This window comes from Lycium barbarum, chromosome 5 (assembly GCF_019175385.1).
Source record: "Lycium barbarum isolate Lr01 chromosome 5, ASM1917538v2, whole genome shotgun sequence".
Taxonomy (NCBI): Eukaryota; Viridiplantae; Streptophyta; class Magnoliopsida; order Solanales; family Solanaceae; genus Lycium; species Lycium barbarum.
Window position 1 is genome coordinate 20,047,990 of NC_083341.1, and position 22,999 is coordinate 20,070,988.

General features: G+C 34.5%; 3 protein-coding genes across 4 annotated transcripts; all 3 read left to right on the forward strand.

Annotated features, from left to right (window-relative positions):
* The first annotated feature begins 6,829 nt into the window (after positions 1–6,829).
* LOC132640667 (ubiquitin-conjugating enzyme E2 10-like) lies at positions 6,830–18,671 on the forward strand. Of its 2 annotated transcripts, none has more exons than XM_060357352.1 (5): positions 6,830–6,989; positions 7,114–7,207; positions 11,543–11,670; positions 17,253–17,357; positions 18,324–18,671. In XM_060357352.1, the coding sequence occupies exons 2-5, from the start codon at positions 7,138–7,140 to the stop codon at positions 18,465–18,467; spliced, it is 447 nt and encodes a 148-aa protein (XP_060213335.1). In that variant the 5' UTR covers positions 6,830–6,989; positions 7,114–7,137; the 3' UTR covers positions 18,468–18,671. The 2 variants fall into 2 exon arrangements, with proteins under 2 accessions (XP_060213335.1, XP_060213336.1); XM_060357353.1 differs by having other exon boundaries at positions 6,843–6,989; positions 7,098–7,207.
* LOC132640665 (uncharacterized) lies at positions 13,805–17,326 on the forward strand. The gene has a single exon (XM_060357350.1). The coding sequence runs from the start codon at positions 15,677–15,679 to the stop codon at positions 16,346–16,348; it is 672 nt and encodes a 223-aa protein (XP_060213333.1). The 5' UTR covers positions 13,805–15,676; the 3' UTR covers positions 16,349–17,326.
* A 482-nt stretch (positions 18,672–19,153) lies between the features above and the next one.
* LOC132640666 (uncharacterized) lies at positions 19,154–22,755 on the forward strand. The gene is made up of 2 exons (XM_060357351.1): positions 19,154–21,204; positions 22,048–22,755. The coding sequence occupies exons 1-2, from the start codon at positions 20,980–20,982 to the stop codon at positions 22,465–22,467; spliced, it is 645 nt and encodes a 214-aa protein (XP_060213334.1). The 5' UTR covers positions 19,154–20,979; the 3' UTR covers positions 22,468–22,755.
* The last annotated feature ends 244 nt before the right edge of the window (positions 22,756–22,999 follow it).

The following is a 22,999-nucleotide window of genomic DNA, read 5'->3' on the forward strand; positions in this document are numbered from 1 at the left end:
GATGGAAAAGTTTTGTGGTTGATCCACATTGTTATACGTAACTCTTTTTAAGCTAATCCAACGTAAGAAAGTACCAACAACGATTCTTTATTCTGATGACTAGGCTAAAAAGATTATTTCATCTCATTTTTTAAATTAACTGTCATAAGTTATGATTCGATAGTTTTTAAAATTATGAACTTCTAGGGGAGTACGGATTTAGTAGTTTTCTTCCAATTGAAAAAAGATCAATTATAGTTTCTCCGAGCTAAACCTTGAATTTTTTGATATTTAAAATAGCTGAAATATTAATATAGTAAAAGTATGTTTTTCAATGGATAACCAATTAATTTTAAGTAATAGCATATGCAAGATCAACTGATAACCAAAATAAGTTTTAAGTAATAGCATATGTAGAAAGACGCATCACTTGCACGCGTTAGGTAAAAGATTTACAAATCACACACTCAACATTTATATTAATTTTAAGATACTAAATAAAGGTTAATTTATATTACCAATTCAAAATTCATAAAATATTAACCATCAATTTCAAAATTTTCACCTGTGTTTGGGCCTGTGCACAACACGGGGTTTTACCTAGTATAAGAGAAGATAATGTCTCTTATTTACTTAATAGTTAATGAAAAAAGAAAGAAAATAAAAACGGATGATGAAAAATCTAAACTATTTGATCAATTTTATTAAATTTGGACCGATCAAATAAAGCATTGCACATATATTTTTTTAGTCCTTTATTTTGTTGATAAAATATATGCTGACCACGTATATAAAAAGGTGTGTGTTAGACATATCTAAAAAATTATTTAATGTGTAAAACTTTCTCTGTTAAATTAAAATGTGTAATTTTTAAACTTCGAGAGTAAATTATGTATTAAACCTCGAAATTAGAGTCGTCAAATGAACTAGGCCCTTGAGGTCAGCTCAGCCCATCTCGCTACTGGGCTAGGGGTAGGGTTAGGTTAAGACTATTTAAGCCCATTGAGAAATGACACTTATAAACCCAGCCCACTAACCCTCGAGGCTTGGCTAAGGCCCGTGAGCCAAAAGGCTATTTAATTTAAAAGAAGATAGTGAAAAACAAAGTAAAAAACAGGAATAGTGATTACCGAATAAGTTTTGTATCTCAACCAATACTTTACGCATTTGGTGTTAATCACCAAGAATAGAAATTGCATTTATGATTGTGATTTAATTTAATTTTAAAATTAAAAAGAAGATTGTGAAAAGAAGTAAAAATTAGGAATAATGATTGCTTAATCAGTCTTAGTATCTTACAGAATACTTTACTTATTTAGCGTTAAATCCCTAACACTAAAATTCCTAATCACTAAATGTAAAAGTTGCATCAATTATGAAAATGTCCAAACACTTGTTGCTTCTCGAAAATGGTTGCATTACCCAAATTCAAAGTGGTAATAAGTGAATTTAAATATTACTAGTTTTGAAATGTAGTTATTTGATATGTTTAACTAATTGAATTTGCATATAAATGTAGACGAAGATGAAGATGTTAATTAAGATAACTTTATGGGAAAATACATAAAAAAAAACCCCTAACATATACTCGGATTAATTATGACGCACCTAACCTTTGCAGGCGACCTATTACCCCCCTGGCTTATTTTTTTTTTGTATTTTTGTACCTTTTTTGGTTGACATGGAAAAAAAATTAATAGCAAGTGAAAACAGTAAAAATAGTTTTTATATTTAATAAAAATTAATTTTAAAAAAAAAACCCATTTTTTTCTCTTTCTTCTTCTTTCACCTTTTTCTCTTTCTTCTTCTTTCTCCTCAACCACCCCCACCGCCGCCGCCACCGCCGCCATCGATGCCGCCATGATTGAACATAGCCCAGTTCGTGAAATCATGGGCAGTTCGTGCAATTTCTACATTGTTGTTAAATTTCATTCTCCATGAATTTCCATGAAATTTAACAAATGGCAAGAGGAGCGGGTTGGACAATTTCCATGAAATTTAACAAACAACAATTTCCATTGTTGTTAAATTCCAGTCCATGATTGAACATAGCCCAGAAAGGAAGAAATTGCACAGTTTGTCCTTCAAATGGCAATTTCTTCAAATGGGTGGGGCAAGAGGAGCAGGTTGGGGGACAGCAGTAGCAACAGGGGGTGGCGGCGGCAGCAGCTCCTCGAGTGTTTTTTTTTTTTGGGGGGGGGGGGGGGGGGGGGGCGGCAGCAGCAGCTCCTCCAGTTAGTGAAAAACTTCAACAAAAACTTTCTAAATAAAATCGAATTCTCGATTTCTTAGAAATTAATACTCCACAGAGAACACAAAAATTTGAGCATGGAAATTAGTAAGGGGGAAGGCAATTTCTAGGATGCAATTTTCTTTTCCTTTGTGTTTGAATGTTATGGAAAATAATAACAGAAAAAAATAGGAGTTTGAGTCAAGTTGTGGAGCCCCCTGAATTTCGATTTATGATGAAATTGAATGTATGTGTTAATGAAGGAAGAAATGGGTTGAAGAAAATAGGTTAAATGTTTCTTGAAAATAAGCTCTTTATGATTGATGATTAAATTGAATGTGTGTGTTAATGGAGGAAGAAAATGGGTTGAATGTGTGCGTGTTAATGGAGGAAAAAAATGGGTTGAATGTGTGTTGTTAATGGAGGAAGAAAGTGGGTTGAATGTGTGTGTGTGTATTAATGGAGGAAGAAAATGGGTGATAGATTTCTTGAAATGAAGAAGAAGAAGAAGAAGAAGAAGAAGAGTTTTGTGATGAAGAAGACAAAATTAATGGTTAATTAGAGGTTAATTGTCACACCCCTTTTTTGGCGCCTCACGCGTTATAAACGCGCAGGTTTTTATTATTAAAGGGTTTTTCCATTTGAAGTGACGGTTTTGAAAAGGAATTATTTTATTTACAGAGTCGTCACTTGGAATTGAGTTTTGGTGTTCCAAGCCACCTTATGAATCCCTAATCAAAAGGAAATGACTCTTTTATTATGGTCCGCGAAAATAGAAGACCGGGGAGAAGGTGTTAGGCATTCCCCGAGTCCCGTGGTTCTAGCACGGTCGCTTTATCGACTTATACTTAATTAGCTTAAATTAATTTTGGATATTTTATGTATCCGAGCCTTGATTCGCTCGTACTTTTATTTTTTGAACTTTTTATTGGTTTTAACTCGGATGCGTAACCGCATTCCGGATCTTTTAAGCGTCTCAAAATAAGATGCATAACTGCATTCTTACTCGAAACAAGATCAATTATTAAAACGAATTTAGCCAAGGTGCGTAACCGCATCCTTGAGTTATTTAAAAAAAATGTCTCGAAAAAAGATGTGTAACCGCATTCTTAATCGAAACAAACGTCTTAAAACGTGCCTAAAGCTCGTCTAGCGTTAAAGGCAATTATTTGTCTCTAAAATCTGAGACTTAAAATTATTTGGTTTTATTAATTTTCACTCTTTTGACAACGGGTTTTGAATAAATTCGCAACCCATCTCGCTCCCTCACAATTGGTTTTACCACTCTTATCTTTTATACTTGACAGTGAGATTTGAAATAAATCGCGTCTCATCTCGCTCATCTCACACTAATATTTGATTAATTAAGCCTTGATCATGGCCCAACATTTGTTTTTAAACCCCAGTTCCATATTGAAAAGAAGCGATTAGATCACGACCCAATTGACTATTAATCATTCAAAAAACTTAACTTAAAACCAGTCTGTCCAATAACAAACTGCAAGCATAATATAAAGTATTATAATCTACCAAAAACCAACATGAGTATATAAGCTATTCTAGAATGCGTACAAGTTAAAATTTAAAACAAATAAATTTCCTATACAAAATAAGCATGCTAAAGTTAACTACATTTTTTAACGATGAAAGCAGTGACCTCCTAAATACCATTTTTAGACAAAAATTCGTTTTCGCTACATAGCATCGATGCACCTGTCATTACTAATTTAAAGGAAATAAGTCCCTATTATATTAAAGCATATAAATAAACATATCATCACTTTCATTTAATGTCTAAATAAGACCACATAAGCACAAAAAATACAGTGACACGTAACAGAGAAAATCAAAATCATATCCTTAAGGTATAAAACTCCCCCAATGTTAATAAAAGGATGATTGCTGGATATGAAAGCTCAGAATTCCTACATAATCAAATCTTAAACACAAATACAATTTTAGACATGTTTAATGATTTTCAAAATTAAACAAAACACAACAGGCTTACGGATTTGAAACAAAGACATCGATTAACGTAAAATAACTAAAAAGGGATAGACCTTCAAAGACGTGGTCAAAACAAGTGAACTGAAAATCTTTCCAAACTTTTGAGTTACACAGCTTTAAGGAGTAGAGACTTCTTCAACATTAATAACGAATCTCCAAGCTTGGATTATAGAAAACAAAAGCACACCAATCGAACTTGAAAACAAGAATGTTCACCGGAGCTCGACGACCGGAAATCTTGACCCGTACCTCAACCACAAAACTCAATATGTGTCTCAAAAATAGAAGAAACTCAGGCAAACAAAATCTTTCAAAGCTGGTTTACGGGGTTTTTGGGAGAGTTTACGATTGATATCCATGGTGGTGTTCAGTGGACTAAAAAAGGAGAAAAAAAAATGACCTTTCATCTGTTTTGGGGCTGGTTTTTGTTGGAGTTAAAAGGGTGAGTTGTGGATCTTTTACCCATCCACAGTAGAGTAAGGAAAGGGTCTAGCTGCTTATAGGGTTTTTTGGTGTACTGAGTTTCTTAGTTTGATTATCATTCTTGGGTACACGTTTTTAGCTACTAAAAATGAAAAAGAAAGATCTCATGCGGCTCATATTTTTGTCTTTTGGTTATGGTGGCTGTAGGTTCCTATATTCTAGGTCTTTTGTTTCATTTGTTTGTTGCGGCTCGATTCTGTTGTGTGTCTATAATTAGATATTTATATGGTGTCTAGGCTAGGGTTTTGAGTGTGTTATTCCTTTTTTTCTTTTTCCAAAATGCCCACATGAATAAAAATATCTTGAAGGATGAAAGGAATATTCCCTTCCCAAAATGGATTGTGCTTTTTGTGTGGATAGGGTGAAATTTTGCCAAATGGCAGGCCATCATTGGTTCCATTTTTATTTTTCTTTTCCATTAAAAGGATATATAAAATACCAAAATAAATATATTAATCAACTATTTTTAAACCAAAACTAAGAAAAAATTAAATAAATAGACTAACGAAAAATCCAAAAGATAAAATTAACTTAGAAAAACTAGATTAAAAGAAACCTATTGTAATTTTACTTTCTTTTAAACACAAAACTTATGCCTTGAAAATAGCGAATATTTTTTTTGTTTTTTTTTTTCATTTTCACAGACAAACCTACTAAAAATGAAATAATAGTTAAAATCCAAGATTAGACTAAAAGAAAAATTAATCAATAAGACAATGAAAACATCCCGGGAGGATCAAAAATTACGTGTCTACATTAGTTAGTGTAAATATAATTAATAAAAGAAAAATCAAATGAAAAAAAGAAAGGAAAAGTGGCAGTGACGTGGCAGCAGCGTGACACCAATGTGGCGAAGAGTGTGCAACACTCTCCACTGTGCAACTGAGCTTCAATTTTTTTTGCCACGTCAATCAAAAAATGGTACAAAAATACAAAAAAAAAATAAGGCCAGGAGGGTAATAGGTCGCCCACAAAGGTTAGGTGCGTCATAATTAATCTGAGTATACGTTGGGGGTATGTATTTTCCCATAACTTTATCACAAACAGATTTAAATGTGCTTGACGATTTGTTGGTGTTGAATATGCTATAAATTATCGTAAAATTATGTATTTTCATAAAATAATATGTTAAAAATGTTAACAAATTGATATATTTATAAGTTCGAATTTGGATTGAAAATAATTTTTCTCATAAGGAAGATTAGAAAAAAATGAAGGGCTAGTTCGCCCCAGCTCGCGGTCCTTTTAGGGTTGAGCTGGTTCATTTTTTTGTGTTTTCCCTTCAAAGACGCTGGCCTTAAAAATTTTTCCCCTCAAATTGTTGGTCTTTAATTTTTACTCTTCGGTTAAAAAAGTGGTCGAAAATATTTGGAGGTTCTGGGTTTGAACCCTCGCTCAGTTTAAAAAAAAAAGAATTTTGCAAGGCAAGGCTTTCGCGAAACCTATGCCTTAAGGCCTAACATTTGCCAAAATTAGGCTTATTCGGTAAAAGTTAGGCCTGAAGGCAGAGGTTTGCCTTAAGGCATAATTTTGGGCAAAAGTTTGCCCTAAGGCCTAACTTTTGCCCAAATAGGCCTAATTTTTCTATGAACCCAAATAGGCCTAATTTTTTTTTCTGAGCCAGAGTTCGAACCCAGAACCTCGGAGTATTAGGAGAAGGACAAAAATTAAAGACCACCTCCGAATAATGGCAATCATGCAAATTGCCCAATCTGGTTTGACCATTTTAAGGCCCTTTCAAATTGAAGGATCGGTCACCATAGTCCATCAAGTTTCTTGACCCGTGTGACTTGGGCTGAGCTAACTCATTTTAATAGTTATACTAAAAATATCCATTGTTCAAAAAATGAGAAATAAAATATTTTAAAAAATAAAAAATCTAACTAATAAAAGATGTGGTGTACCAGATTAGACTGCTCCTCCAGATGTTTCGGATTCAAGCCCTAGGTATAAATAAATACTTAGAAAGCGCTTTCTCCGAATGGGCTCTACGCGGCGCGAATATCGGACACTTAATAGGAAATAAAAAAAAAAGAAAATAAAAATTTGAAAATTATGGATAACACTGAAGTGTGGGGCCATGAGAAAATCCCAATCACACAAGACTTCCTGTGGGGCTCAAACTAGGGGCAGCCATATAACCATTCAATATAGCCAACTTGAACAAACAACAACAAATAAAAAAGAAAAAAAAGTAATATATTCCTCCAACCCAATTTTATCTACTCCTTGTTTGGCGTAAAAAATCAGCACCTTTTTCAGTTTCGAATTTCCATTTTTCTAATATCAGGTAATTCACACCTCTATCTATATATATATATATATATATATATATATATATATATATATATTTTCCAGATTTTAAATTTTTTTAAATTCTGATCTAATTTTGTTTTAGTTTTCTTTTTGATCAGATTTGTTCGATTGCTTGGATTTTGATGGCTTCGAAAAGAATATTGAAGGAGTTGAAGGATCTGCAAAAAGATCCTCCTACTTCATGTAGCGCTGGTATTTTGTCTATTTTGATTTTTTTTTATGCTCTTATATTTGTATTTATATGAATTTTTGTGTAGAGTTTTAATTTTTTTCCTTGAACTTCTTGATTTGTTATGCTTTTATAGTATTTTTGCCATTTTTTATACTGTTTTGAATTGCTTGTCCTCGAGGGTCTATCGGAAACAAACTATCACGCCCTCAAACTAGGGTGGGACGTGATTGACACCCAACCCTTGCTACCCGATGAGTGAACCCCTGTTCTATCTAACTGAAAGTCACATCTGAACTCAGCCTTTAATGAGGTCTGGGGAGGGTAGGATGTGCGCAGACTGTTTTCGATAGACCCTCGGCTCAAAAGAAACATAGTCAGTGCAGGATTGGAAGAGAAATAAGGCAACAAAATATCAAGATACAAAACAAATGGAGCAACACATAATGATACACACACATAAGGATAATGATCTATGCGATACCAAAATAATACTGCTATAAAAGGGAGAGAGAAGATGGAAAGGCTAGCCCCCTACCTCTCTCACACTGCGCGACAAAACTCAACTACCTTCTAAACCTTTATCCTAATCCTCGACCTCCCAAGCTTCCTATCTATTTATTTATTGATGTCTGAAAACTGAATAATAAACTCAATTAAATATTATCTCAAATGTAACCCAATGACTGTCACGAGCCTCTAAGAAACTGATATCTAATATCATACATAGTCAACGAGGCATTCCCCGGGAATAATATCAAACGTCTAAGATAAGTAAAAGATTGAGAAGGATCCACTACTGCTGGGATGAATCAACGAGGACTGCCAACTGATTCTAGAACGTCTGCTTCTCGTCACCTGCGAACTCAGCACCTGCCACACGACGTGACAGGCTCAAACGGGCTAAGTATCTTCCAAGGGTACTCCTACCTGCTAAGAAAAAGGCGGATCTAGACTTTCTGTGAAAAAATACATTTCACAAGAAAGCGTGTAAATCATATAAAATCTTAAAACTAACATACGCTGATAACTGAGATTGTAAGCTGATAACTGAATGAAAAACTGAGTCTGAAACTGATAGCTGATACTGAAGCTGAAAACTTAGTTATTTTAAAATACAAATAACTTTTCTGAGTAAAAGAGTTTTTCACATAATGGCCCTACGTATGTGAGGATCTGACAACACGCACGGGAGAGTGTTGGCCTATCTCCCCAACAAACAATTGGCACCTGCGAGCGTGTGGTAGCTAACCCTCTCTTCATGGCACTAATGCAAGGGGAGGTTGGCCATTTCTCCCAAACTGAATGTGATCACATTAATGCATGTAATGAATGCTGAACTGTAGGTAAGTATCACAAATAAAGGCAGATAACAAGTTGTGATACACATAAGCATGTAATGCTATTATATTTTCATATAAAGTCATACTGAATAAGAATGGAGTGAACTGAGTACTTAATGGCAAAAATTCTTCTTAGGGCATTCTGTCGAACACATAGAGTACATAAGTTCTACTAGAATTTCCTATTAGAAAATAAAGTCTTAACTTACCTCAAGATACAAGCTCAACCGCAACTTCATGTATTTTCCAATCAATCACGAATCATGAATTCTCAATGCCGATCTTGGTTGGAGACTATTGGTGGTTCCAATTTTTGCAGTTGTTGTGGCTCTTGAATTGTGAAGTTTTACTTGATCAATGTTTCTATCACCCTACATGTTCCTTGACAACTCTAGCAAAACGAACAGAGGAAAAAAAATCCATCTTTGATGCATCTCTGCAATGAATCGAACAATTGCCGAGCTGGCTATTTCCAAAGATTTAATTTATTCAATGTGGCAATTCAAACTCTCCCGTGAGAGGTTTAAGAACATAGGTTTTCAGCCAAGTCAAACTAAAAAAAAAAAATTTAGCTTCGTTCTGATAGTCATGATCTGGTGTGGTGGGCATTATATCCTCCATAAATGCACCTTTACCCATCCACATAACTGCTAAGAAAAATTGTCTTCAACAAACAAACCTTTAGATACAAATTAATTAATTGTCGCCGTCGGACATCCCTGCGTCTCCGTTGCTTCTCTTCCAAATCAAGAAAAACATATCTTAATACCTTAAACAAGTGAAACATATACTGTATACGTTTTGGGTGGGCTTGGCCCACTTCCCTGACTTATAATTATTATTAATCAAAGCATAAACTTGTCCAATTAATTGTGTACTGCTCTGTAGCCACTTCAATTAATTCTCCCACTCATATACTTTAGCATATGCAAATAAAATAATGCTCCGAATTATGTATATACTATAGATATAAATTAATCCATTTATTCAACCAAGTTCTCAAAACGAGTCGTTAATACTTATTTGTATATCTACATCGTCTTGGGGCTTAGATTTTGTTTTAATCCTAATATATATTTGTCATTGAGTGAGCATTAACTCACGATTTCAAGGAGTGTTAAAGTTTTAATCTTTTCCTTGATCTTCTCGATGTATTATGCTTTTATAGTATTTTGCCATTTTTTATACTTCTTTGAATTGCTTGTCCTCAAGGGATTATCGGAAACCTCTCTACCTCCCAAGTTAATAGTAAGGTCTGCGTACACACTACCCTCCCCAGATCCCACTTTGTGAGGTTTAACTGGGTGGTTATGTTGTTGTTGTTTGTCTTGATCTTCTCGATGCATGCAAGTTTACTGTTGTTAGATACTCAAATTTCAATTTTTAGCCTTGCTGAGATGATTTTTTTCTCTTTTTAGAAAAGAAATTCTTATTAGGATGCTTGATGGTTAGTTATTAGATCATATTTCAAACGTGCGGTAGAATTAGCAACCATCCAAATCGAAAAGAATTGTCAAATAACGGTTTTGGTTGGTCAAAATATTTTGGAAAACATTTTCTCTAGGAAAACAAGTTCCATAAGTAACATTCCAAGTTTATTGTTTCCTCCTAGCCCCCAACGCCCCTATCCCCTACCCCTTGACCATCTTGCTCCCATCACCCCCACTCCCCACTCTATCCCACCCCCATAGTGTTTTGCCAGATTATATATAAATATTCTTGGAATAGTATTCTTTTTTGCTTAGTTTCCAAATACTAGAAAATACGTAAGAAAAACACTTGTTTTCCAAGAAAATATTTTCTAAAAACATTTTCCTTCATACCAGGCGTACCCTTAGTTTCTCCTTTTTCTTATGATTTCTGCATGTCACTATGAAGTTTGAAAATATAAATAGCACAAAATTAAGTATTGATGTGTGATCGGTGGAGCAAGCCAAAGATATATAAGCGCCAAACTATTTCGAAATAGAAATGTCGGACTCTTGATAGGTTAATTGTAAGATGCAGTGCCAGAAACCCTTGGCGCGCCATCTCAAATGAGTTCAATAATGAGCTATTTCAAGCATGGTTAGTCTGGAGTTTCTGTCACAAAATGCATGCTTGCTGATATACAAAAGCATTTTGCTACTTCAGAATAAATAAATAATAATAATAAAAAATACAAGAGCATTTTTCCGGTGTTATAGTTTTGGTGGACATAGGAGGGGTTTCAAGGATCAGTGAATGAAGCACCTATATTTTGCTCGTCTTCAAAATATTTTCTGGATATGAGAGTTTTTTTTTTTTTGAATAAGATCTGCATATGAGCTTTCTGTTGTGCAGAGGAGCATAATATTGCATAGTGCACTCTCTGATTTTCATGGAGAATAGAGAGCTTGTCTGTAGTGATTTCATTTTGTCTATAAGGTGTTGTGTGCAGTTACTCTTCCAATATTCTTATCTTATCTTCATTTTATATTTTTACAATTTATTTCCAAGGCTTTTGAGTTTGTTTTTCCTTATTCTTTTTTGTATCATTGTGCTAAAGAATTGTAGTTATGTTAACTTTTTAAGGGTAGAGGGGTGGACCCATTATCCCTGAGTTTCGAAGGCTGTGGTTGGTCCTAAGGGTTGGCCAAACTTATTTTTTGCTCATCAAAAAACAAAAAAATCGTAGTTGTGTTGTGTTACCTTTTAAAAAGAGGATTTCTAGCATTATTTATAAACATGATAGTTCTGTGCAATTCTTTTAATTAGCTTCTGTATCTAGCATAGGATGTACTCTTGACTATCTTGATACATGATATGCATCCTGATTTTTTTTTGGTAAATAAAAGATTTTATTACCAACATATGCATCCTGATTTGATAATACTGGTTTGAATTATTGTGATAGGGCATTTTGGCTATTCTTCAACAAGATGTTGTGCACATATTCCTGCATCTTTTGTAATGGATATATATATATATATATGCTATGTTATTCATTGTTTTTTGGTATTGGCTCCCTAACATTTTTGTACCATGTGTTACCAGGCCCTGTTGGAGAGGACATGTTTCACTGGCAGGCTACAATAATGGGGCCCTCTGATAGCCCTTACGCTGGGGGTGTATTTTTAGTCACTATCCATTTTCCTCCAGATTATCCATTCAAACCTCCTAAGGTATCTTACAGTTGCAAATTAATTTTGATTTAATAATGTCTCTGCTGGTGACTATTCTATTTGCAGATGCCTTCTTGTTTGCTTTTGCATATTGGAGCATAATTTTGTTTGATTATTGTTGTCTTCTTCTAGCGTTGTTTGACGATGTTGAAATATATCTCCTAAGTAATGATCTTGTAATTGTTGTGCATACTTTGGACTTTTGAGGCATTGCGACGAAGAAGAGAAGTTGATTTCTGCAGTTAACTGTTCATGTGTCAGTGCTGGAGCCTTTTCTGGCTTTATTTTGTTAAGCTTGTTTATTAGGCTGTCACCTTGGAGTCCGCAACTTTTTTAACCCAAAAAGTGTCAAAAGGCACCAAAATACCCCGATAAAAAAAAGAAAAGAAACCAAACTACCTTTTGCGCACTAAAGTAGTGCGCAATAGGACCAAACTGCAAATTTACAGTTAAGTTCTATTGCGCACTAAATTAGTGCGCAATAAAGGCTTTTTTTTTTTTGTACAATTTTGTTTTTCTCAAATTCACATTTTTTACATACTTTGACCAAAGATTAGTCATGTTTCAAAACTCCGAAATATCAATATTTGATATAGAACTTGATATCTTTTTTTTGCGGATAAAAATGTCGGCTCATTACATCAAGTATACCTAAACGTTTGGATCGTCGTTTTTAGGGGTTGTAAAGTGCCCCGAAGTAAGTTTTGTTTGTTTGAATCTTGTTATCTTTAGGTTTAAATGTTTTATTTTATAAGGTTTTGATTTAAGTGTCTTATTATTTAGTCAAGGCATTAATTACTTTATTTATTTCGAATATACAAATAAAAATATTATATTAAAAAATAATTCATCCAATACGAGAGGTTCAAAATAATTAAAAAATACAATAACAAAATAATATCCCTTATCATGTCCCTCCACCAAGGTTCGATCTCTAGTGTTTGAGGTAAAAAAGTAGTCAAATAGCTAGACCACCAAGCCAAGTAGGCATTTAAGTAATATGTAGACATTTTTTATGTTTTATAGTGTTCACTAATGCTGTTTATCTTGTTTTCTCAAATTGAATTTCCAACATTGAAATTGACATTCAAAACATCATCACCACGGGATTTCCATCTTGAAATCTACTTTTTGTCATCACATTTTTACCAAGGAAGAATGAAAATTGTGCACCAATTTGGGGAAAATTCAAATTGAATGAGATAATGGGCGTTTTGTTTTTGGAAAATCGGCCTGGCCAAACCGCCTAGCGGCGATTTGACCCGCTAGATCTCGAAAAAAAATACCCAAAATAAAAAAAAAATCTCATAAAACGGACAACCAAGCTCAAAGTTACGACCGTTTAAAGTTTCATCAATTTACAACTAGTTTTTCTCCCTCTATTCCTTAAAATAAAATTGCCTTGACTAAAAAAAAAAAAACAAGTTAAAACTTAATAAAATAAAACACTTAAACCTAACGATAACAAGTCATCAAACAAAACTTACTTCGGGGCACTTTACAACCCCTAAAACGACGAACCAAAAGTTTAAGCCTACATTATTGTTCGCAAAAAAAGATATCAGGTTCTATATAAAATATTAATATTCCAGAAATCCTGTGGTATGAAGTTTTGAATGTCAATTTCAATGTTGGAAATTCAATTTGACAAAACAAGATAAATAGCATTAGTGAACACTATAAAATATAAAAAGTGTCTACATATTGCATAAACCTAAAGATAACAAGATTCAAACAAACAAAACTTACTTCGGGGCACTTTACAACTCCTAAAATGCGATCCAAACGTTTAGGTATACTTGATGTAATGAGCCGACATTGTTGTCCGCAAAAAAAGATATCAAGTTCTATATAAAATATTGATATTTTGGAGTTTTGAAACATGACTAATCTTTGGTCAAAGTATGGAAAAAATATGAATTTGAGAACTTTAAAATTGTACCAAAAAAAAAAAAAACCCTCTATTGCGCACTAATTTAGTGCGCAATAGAACTTAACTGTAAATTTGCAATTTGGTCTTATTGCGCACTAATTTAGTGCGCAAAAGGTAGTTTGGTTACTTTTTTTTTAGTGGGGTATTTTGGTGCCTTTTGACACTTTTTGGAGTCCGCCACTTTTTTAACCCAAAAAGTGTCAAAAGGCACCAAAATACCCCACTAAAAAAAAGTAACCAAACTACCTTTTTCGCACTAAATTAGTGTGCAATAGGCCCAAACTGCAAATTTACAGTTAAGTTCTATTGCACACTAAATTAGTGCGCAATAGAGGGTTTTTTTTTTTTTTTTTTTACAATTTTAAAGTTCTCAAATTCACGTTTTTTTCATACTTTGACCAAAGATTAGTCACGTTTCAAAACTCCGAAATATCAATATTTTATATAGAACTTGATATCGTTTTTTGCGGACAACAATTTCGGCTCATTACATCAAGTATACCTAAACGTTTGGATCATCGTTTTAGGGGTTGTAAAGTGCCCTGAAGTAAGTTTTGTTTGTTTGAATCTTGTTATCTTTAGGTTTAAGAAATATATTCACTTTTTATGTTTTATAGTGTTCGGTAATGCTATTTATCTTGTTTTCTCAAGTTGAATTTCCAACATTGAAATTGACATTCAAAACTTCATTACCACAACATTTCCGGAATATCAATATTTTAACTGATATCTTTTACTGCGAACAATAATGTAGGCTTAAACGTTTTGGTTCGTCGTTTTATTTTATTAAGTTTTAACTTTTTTTTTTTTTTTTTCAGTCAAGGCAATTTTATTTTAAGGAGCATGAGGGAGAAAATAGTTGTACCTTGATGAAACTTTGAACGGTCATAACTTTGCGCTCGGTTGTCTGTTTTACGCAATTTTTTTGTTGATTTTGGTTATTTTTCCGAGATCTAGCGGTTCAAACTGCTGCAAGGCGGTTTGGCTGGGCCGATTTTCCAAAAAACGCCTGTTATCTCATTCAATTTGAATTTTCCCCCAAATTGGTGCTCAATTTTCATTCTTCCTTGGTAAAAATCTGATGATAAAAGGTAGATTTCAAGATGGAAACCTCGTGGTAATGAAGTTATGAATGTTAATTTCAATGTTCGAAATTCAATTTGAGAAAACAAGATAAATAGCATTAGTGAACACTATAAAACATAAAAAGTGTCTACATATTCCTTAAATGCCAACTTGGCTTGGTGGTCTAGCTATTTGACTACTTTTTTACCTCAATCACTAAGGATCGAACCTTGGTGGAGAGACATGATAAATATTTGGTATTGTTTTGTTATTGTATTTTGAACCTCTCGTATCGAATGAATTATTTTTTAATAGAATATTTTTATTTGTACATTCGAAATAAAGTAATGTCTTGACTAAATAATAAGACACTTAAATCAAAACCTTATAAAATTAAACACTTAAACCTAAAGATAACAAGATTCAAACAATTGCGGTGGTTGGCCTGGTGGTAATTGGCTTGAGCCTTGGGGTTTGCTCCCTTTCAAGGTCTCAAGTTCGAAACCCACTGGGTGCAAACAATTTCTGAGGCCCATCGGACTGGGGTAAAACCCTGAATTACCTGTGGTGCACTTGCGGGAAACTCCTTGCCGAGGGCCTGTGCACCCCCGGGATTAGTCGGGGCTCAAAGAGACCCGGACACCCGGTGCTTAATTTAAAAAAAAAAAACAAGATTCAAACAAAACTTACTTCAGGGCACTTTACAACCCCTAAAACGACGATCCAAACGTTTAGGTATACTTGATGTAATGAGCCGACATTGTTGTCCGCAAAAAAATGATATCAAGTTCTATATAAAATATTGATATTTCGGAGTTTTGAAACGTGACTAATCTTTGGTCAAAGTATGAAAAAAACGTGAATTTGAGAACTTTAAAATTGTACAAAAAAAAAAAAAAAACCTCATTAGTGCGCAAAAGGTAGTTTGGTTACTTTTTTTTTAGTGGGGTATTTTGGTGCCTTTTGACGCTTTTTGGGTTAAAAAAGTTGCGGACTCTGTCACCTTGCATGAGAAACAAATTTCCAAAGTTGAGGTCTAACACAAAGAGTGAAGCACCTCAGGAGGCCGGCTTGGAAGTGAGGCTTGGTACCCAAGCCATCCAGAAGAAAAGTAGTTTCAAGTATCTTGGGTCTATTATGCAAGGCAGCGGGGAGATTGACGATGATGTCACACATCGTATTGGGGCAGGGTGGATGAAATGGAGGCTTGCTTCCGGAGTGCTATGTGACAAGAAGGTGCCACCACAACTTAAGGGCAAGTTCTACAAAGTGGTGGTTAGACCGACTATGTTGTATGGGGCGGAGTGTTGGCCAGTTAAGATTTCTCTCGTTCAAAAGATGAAAGTTGCTGAGATGAGAATGTTGAGATGGATGTGTGGCCACACCAGGAGTGACAGGTTTAGGAATGAGGATATTCGGGACAAGGTGGGAGTGGCCTCGGTGGAAGACAAGATGCGAGAAGCGAGATTGAGATGGTTTGGGCATGTGAAGAGGAGAGACACAGATGCCCCAGTGCGGAGGTGTGAGAGGTTGGCCATGGATGGTTTCAGACGAGGTAGGGGTAGGCCAAAGAAGTATTGGGGAGAGGTAATTAGACACGACATGGCGCAGTTACAGCTTACCGAGGACATGACCTTAGATAGGAGGGTTTGGAGGACCCACATTAGGGTAGAAGGCTAGTAGATAGTCTCATTATCCTGTCTTATTAGTAGTCGCATTATCGTAGTATAATTTCTTGTGCTCTGATTTATGCTATTATCTGTTATTTCCTGTGCTTTGATTATTCTATGTTATCTGTGTCGCTTGCGTTACTTCATTTCCATATCGCTTTGAATCTCTTAGCCTTATCTGACCTCTTTTTATGTTTTTTTATTGAGCCGAGGGTCTTTCGGAAACAGCCGTCCTACCTTGGTAGGAGTAAGGTCTGCGTACACTCTACCCTCCCCAGACCCCACGTTGTGGGATTTCACTGGGTTGTTGTTGTTGTTGTTGTTGTTGAGGTCTAACACAAAGATAAAACACCAGTAGGTTCTTGTTACTGGGGTAATGGTAGGTGTTAAGATACTTATATCAGCCTATTAAACATGCTTGTCTTTTTACCTTTTGGTGCCAGATAAAGTGAATAACGAGGAGTAGAGATTTCATCTTTCAATTGTTATTTTTAATATTGCTTTGGACTATCCGTACTTCGTGCATCATTTAGAGGAATAATGAACTAGATTCTCTTTGTGGGGGTGCGGGGTTGTGAGCGAGGAAGGTTCAGCTTCGTTAGAATCACATCACCATCAATATTGACTAGGTGATTTACATGACTCATATATTTTTATGCACATGTATTGATACCCACAAAAAGAAAAATAAATACGTAGAACTATTGAGGATTCAGCTAACAGACGACACCAGTTTATATTGAGGCATAGTTGTTGATAGGTCTATTTGGAAAATTTTCATGTCGGACAAGCTTTTTGTCATGTTAATCTTTAGTTGGTGAACCTGAACATGTAATTTCATGTGTGTAAGTTTATGAACTGTAGTTTCCCACTAGACTTTATTGTGTGTTACATTTATGGTTAAATCCTTGCAGGTTGCTTTTAGGACAAAAGTTTTCCATCCAAATATCAATAGTAATGGGAGTATATGCTTGGACATACTGAAGGAGCAGTGGAGCCCTGCCTTAACTATTTCCAAGGTCCTTTCTTACCTTAATCTGCTGAAATATAATACAAGCTATAAAAACATACTTATTCAGAGGATTGAGACCTTCATTATATAAGAGTCTTTTCAAATCAATTTGGATTCGTCAGCTAATTGTGTATTATCAGAAGGATAGGTTATTAAAACTTTGTTGACTCCTTAAAAGGGAAAGAGCATTGTATTGGACATTATAGATAATAGGAGACCTAATATTATTCTTTAATAGCTTTAGGGAGCATTGGTGAAAACATTTAAACTGTCTAATTTAATCCTTCATAAAGCACTTTGGTTTCGGTTGCTTAGGATAAGATCATGAGGGTGTTTGGCTAAGCTTATAAGCACTTACGCATTTGGTAAACACTCAAAGTGCTTATAAGCCCAAATCAGCCAAAAGCCATAAACTAAACATCCCCAACTTATGACTTTTCAGCTATAAGCACTTTTGGTTTGACCAAATATTTTACTATTTTATCCTTAAATACTTCTTCTAATTCGACTAGTACCTTTCTCAAAAGAAAACTCCTAAGTCCAACTTCCTCTTCACCCGTATCTATGTTTCTTCCTTTTCTTTACATGGATACTTTAAGTTTATAATTTTTTGCAAAAAATTTAAGGGTACTTTAGTCATTCTAACAAAAGAACAACTTATCAGCACCTCTGACCAAGCACGTTAACTGTTTATGAAGTATCAACACTTGTATCCAAACACGTAGCTGCTTATTTATGAAATCAGTTTCTGCACTTAAGAATGCTTTCAGTACTTAAAGCTTATCAGCCATATACAATCACCTAATCCAAATGGCCTTGTCTCTGTTCTCTGCTGATAACATCAATTGTTTTTCTGGAATTATGTGTTCTGTTAAATGGTTTTGCAAGACCAGTTAAACTGGTTGTGTTTCACGAAGCATGTTGTGTTATTTATGTTTCTTAAGGTGGGAAAGGATTCTGGATTATATTTCAGGTTTTGCTTTCCATCTGTTCACTTTTGACGGACCCAAACCCTGATGACCCGTTGGTTCCTGAAATTGCTCATATGTATAAGACAGACAAGTCCAAATACGAAGCAACCGCCAGGAGTTGGACCCAGAAGTATGCCATGGGTTAAACATTACCCTACGATGGCTTGAATTGATATAAACAAAAACAAATTTCGATGTTCCATCTTCTCTATTTTCTCCATTAACAATGTGTAGAATAGCATTATGCATTGCCCTCTACAGGAAGAATGGCGATGCTTTGAATTTCTTTATGTATGGATACTAATATTTGAACATGCGTGGTAAGCACATTTATCTGGTTTTGGATTGTTTCTTTTGGTTTGACTGTCTATCTGTGTAAATATTTTTATACTTCATAAGCCTTTTGTAAATTCTTATAGTGTTTATTATACTATAGTGCCGCCTGGATATTACTTCCCTCCATGTTTTGGAATGTGTTTGGCATGACTGACGTCATTTTCCATGGAAAATGTTTTTTGATGTTTGAAGTGAGCAAAAAATATTTCTGGAAGCTATTTTTTTCATGACTGCTATCATACTTAAACTCCAAATATCACCTGATTTGAACCAATTCATCTGCCACACATTCTCAGTGTTTAGTCTAAGCTGGAGTAGTTCTAAGAACTAGTCTAAATCAACATGAGGTAATCAGAAACGACCCAATTAAGTTAACCCCATCTATTTCTATAACTAGAAAGGTTAAAAAGAATTTCTTCCAAGCTTTTATATGCTTATAATATGAGTTTTTTTGTGCGTGTTTCGTATCCGAGCTAGTTTGTGTGCATCTCCAACAGAATTCTTAGCAGAAATCACTTAGCTTTGTCTTCGTTGGAATTCAATCCTAGGTTCTCTTAGTTTTACTCCAACGGTCCGACTCTTCGGGTATTAGACCATCTAATGTTGGGGTTTTATTCATTACACGAGTTTTATCTTCTTTATATCATTCCAATTATATTGGATGTCCCCTAAAGGATTATTCCTTGCACGATTGAATGTAGCTAGGATAATTAGTGTTGTTGATACTTGGCTTGGAGCCTGAACTTGATGACAGTAAAAAAGTGAGGGAAAAGAGATGAAAATGAAATTCGTTATCTAAGTTATGCCAAAGTATTAAAGTTAAAAACTTGGAAATCACAAAGAATCCACCTTTTTAACGCGCGAGTCACATTAGCAATGATTTCCCTCCTTTTGTTTTCTCCCTGGTAACCAGAAATGGGAATTCTGCAACTGCAATCAACTTGTATTTAGTTCCTTTTTTGTAACATATGATCCGAAACCGCGATAAAGGAAAAACAACGAGCAAGCCTTATACCGATGTAATTTTAATTAATCATTTTTTTGCACGGATTGCCCTTCAAAGGCGTTGGCCTTTAATTTTTGTCCCTCAAATTGCTGGTCTTTAATTTTTATCCTTCGCTTAAAAAAGTGGCCGAAATTATCCCGAGGTTCTGGGTTCGAACACCCACTCAGTAAAGAAAAATAAATAAATTCGCAAGGCAGATTTCGTAGCAAAGTAGATCTATTCAGGCAAAAGTCTGCCTTAATGCAGCATTTGCCTTTAAGGCAAAAGTATGTCTTAAGACAGAGGTTTGAAGCAAAAGTCTGTCTTATGGCATTTTTTTCTCATATAACTAATTTCAACTTGTTTATGATTGAGACATAGTTATTTAGTTATTGTTACTCGTATATTTTCTTTAGGCATGTATACGTGCACAAAAACACAGTTTTGTGGAGCCTGGACAGTGCAGATTCAGGAGTTGAAGTTATGTGTTCTTAGCTTCTACCCTTTGAAGTCAGTGGGTTCTAAATTTATGCGTATTAGATAAATTTTAAAAATAAATTCAAGGTTTGAGACAAAATTAATGCGCACCCAAAATGGTAGAGACGAAGCTAGAGTTTGAAGCTTATAAGTTCGGGATTCTAGTGTTTTAAAGTCACTGATTTCTATATTAATAATTTGTACATATTCAATAGGGTGTATGTAGCATTAAAAGGTGGGGGTTCAATTGAACCCATAACTTTTGACGTGGAGCATAAATTTATGTATAAAAATATATTAAAATTTCAATAAATAGAGGATATGAATCCATTACCTTCAAAATACAATGTGTTCAACTAAGAATCTTAAAAGGCTGAACCCATAAAGTTTAAATCCTGAATTCGCTTCTGTTCAGTGGTTTAACACAAAAATGGGGTTTTGGTTATATCTACTAGATTTAGCTAAACCCGTGAGCGAAGCGCCAACTCCGCCCATCCTGTGGGGTCATTTTCAAATGAACCTTTACAAAATATTGAGTGCGAATACAAGAGCGTGTGGGACAGGAAACAGCTAAAGGTTTCAGCAGAAGACAAAACTTGTTACTAAAGAATTACCACATGCAAAAAAAAAGAGAAAAATGACAAAACGATTAGGCTAAAGTACAAAATCCAGACCACTAAAGTAGGAATAAGGCTCTACCTTACATTCCAATTGATCAAATAATTTCCCAACCAAAAAAGAAAACAAGAAACAGACAGAATCTGAAAAATAAAAATAAAAAAGCAAAGGCAAGGAACCTTTTCAAGTATAAAATGAATTGACTGATGGTGCATTTTATAGTAGTACTATGATATATCAAGATGAATAATAGCTATAAAGATTTGAATAATCTGAGTGAGAGGGCAGGGATTTTACATGATGAGATTAATGATAGAATCCATTGTGAAGAAATTAATTTTTGTAGACATTGTGCTGAGCATGGTCGTTTATGTGGAATTGCAGACCTCACAATGGAAGATAAGGAGAAATTGATTGCAATTAGAGACTCACTGAAGGATGTTCAGAACATGCTCCAGTTCTACCAGGTATTTATTACTATTGGTTTCTTTCCTTGTCAGTGAGAACATTTTTTATTTTCTGTTATTTATTCTAAATGCATGAGTGGTGGCAATGCTGATGTCAAAATAAACTACTGAATATATAAACAAAATTGTACGATCTTTTGAATGATTTAAGTTTATAGTTGAGACGGTCATACACAATGCAACATATAGTGTCAAAAGCAGATATAAGTCGTTGTGGCCTTGGTCTCATGGCCGTCGCCTATTATGAAAAAGAATTTTCTCGTGCTTAATCACATGCGCAGAGCTGGAAGGTTGTGTATAGGTTAAGTCGAACCTAGTAGCCTTAGTTTTAACCCCGTATTTTACTAAGAAATTCATTGAATATGTATAGAAATTAAATTCAGAACCTAGTTACTAACATTTGATGTCGCTATCCTAGAATTTAGAACCCATGAAGCTGAAATTCTGTCTCTACCTCTGCTTAACCATGGAACGATTTAACTCCATGTGATGGATTGTGTTAAATGTATAATTAAATAAATATAAGTGTGCGCTCTCTAATAAGATGGGCTATCTTTTACTAGGGGTGTCATCCTACACCGTTTTCCAAAAATTGTCCTTTTATAAACAATATTTTATAAATATCAAAATGTATATACAGTAGAGCGACATCACATCCAAAATAAATATTCTCAGTTTTCGGGCACGAAGTAGAAGCTTAAAATCATCACAGTCGGCGACCCCAACTCACTTGTAAGACAAATTTACAATAGATCGACACTGTTTGTGTAAAATTCTGCGTGCGCCACTATTTGCATAAATGGTAACATCCATTTAATAATAACATTTACTTGTGCAATGCAGACATTAGTCTCTCGGCAGCAGAGACATAACAAGGGAGCACTTGTGCGTTTGGAAGCAAGCAGAATGCTATTGATAAAAAAACTAAATAACTACCCAACATGGGGAAAGAAATCAGCTGTGATTGAGGAAATAAAAGAATATTTTGGCCAAGGAAAAGTTGCATTATTTTCTGAGAATTTGGTAGAAACAGAACAGAAACAGATTGAAGATGAGAAAGAAAAGAAGAAGAATTTCTTGATCATTTGCATAAGAGGTTTATTTAATCCATGGAATTGGTATCGTACTACAAGAATTGCTGCCTTAGCATTGATTGTTAATTTTTACAGGAATAGGCTGCACAATAAGAACAAGATGGCTGTTCCAAGATTGAAGATTGGCTATTCAGATAGCCAACTGGCTGTTTCATATGGAAAGGGATAATAGTTTTTTTTTTTTTTTGTGTGTAAGTCATATGGAAAAGATTTAGGTTGAATACCTAGTCGATCGGGTTGGCTAAATAGATATTGAAATATTGTTAGATAATGTACACACGAGGCATATGGATATATACCTAGACAAATAGAGCACATAATTCATTATAGATGTGATAGATATCCTTGAATAAGATATAGTCAGAATACAGATTATAATATGATTTCTATACAACAATATCAGATGTAGTTTCTGAAACAATTTCAGCTATCAGTATAAAAGAAAGATTTATTTTCAGTCAAGACTTTTAGTATCCACCTTTTATTATGCAGTACTGCATAAGATGTTATTTTGTAATTCTCTGTTTTCAGTAGTTATGGATGGTTATCTATTCACTGGGTTTTTAAGCTCCTCACATTTTGTCTTCTTGGTTCTTCCGTTGTACTAATTTAAGAACTCATAGTCATGAGCTATGTATTAGTATAAATTTAAAGTACAAGAGGGGGTGGATGAATTATAATCCTTTCTTTTTCAGTCGACT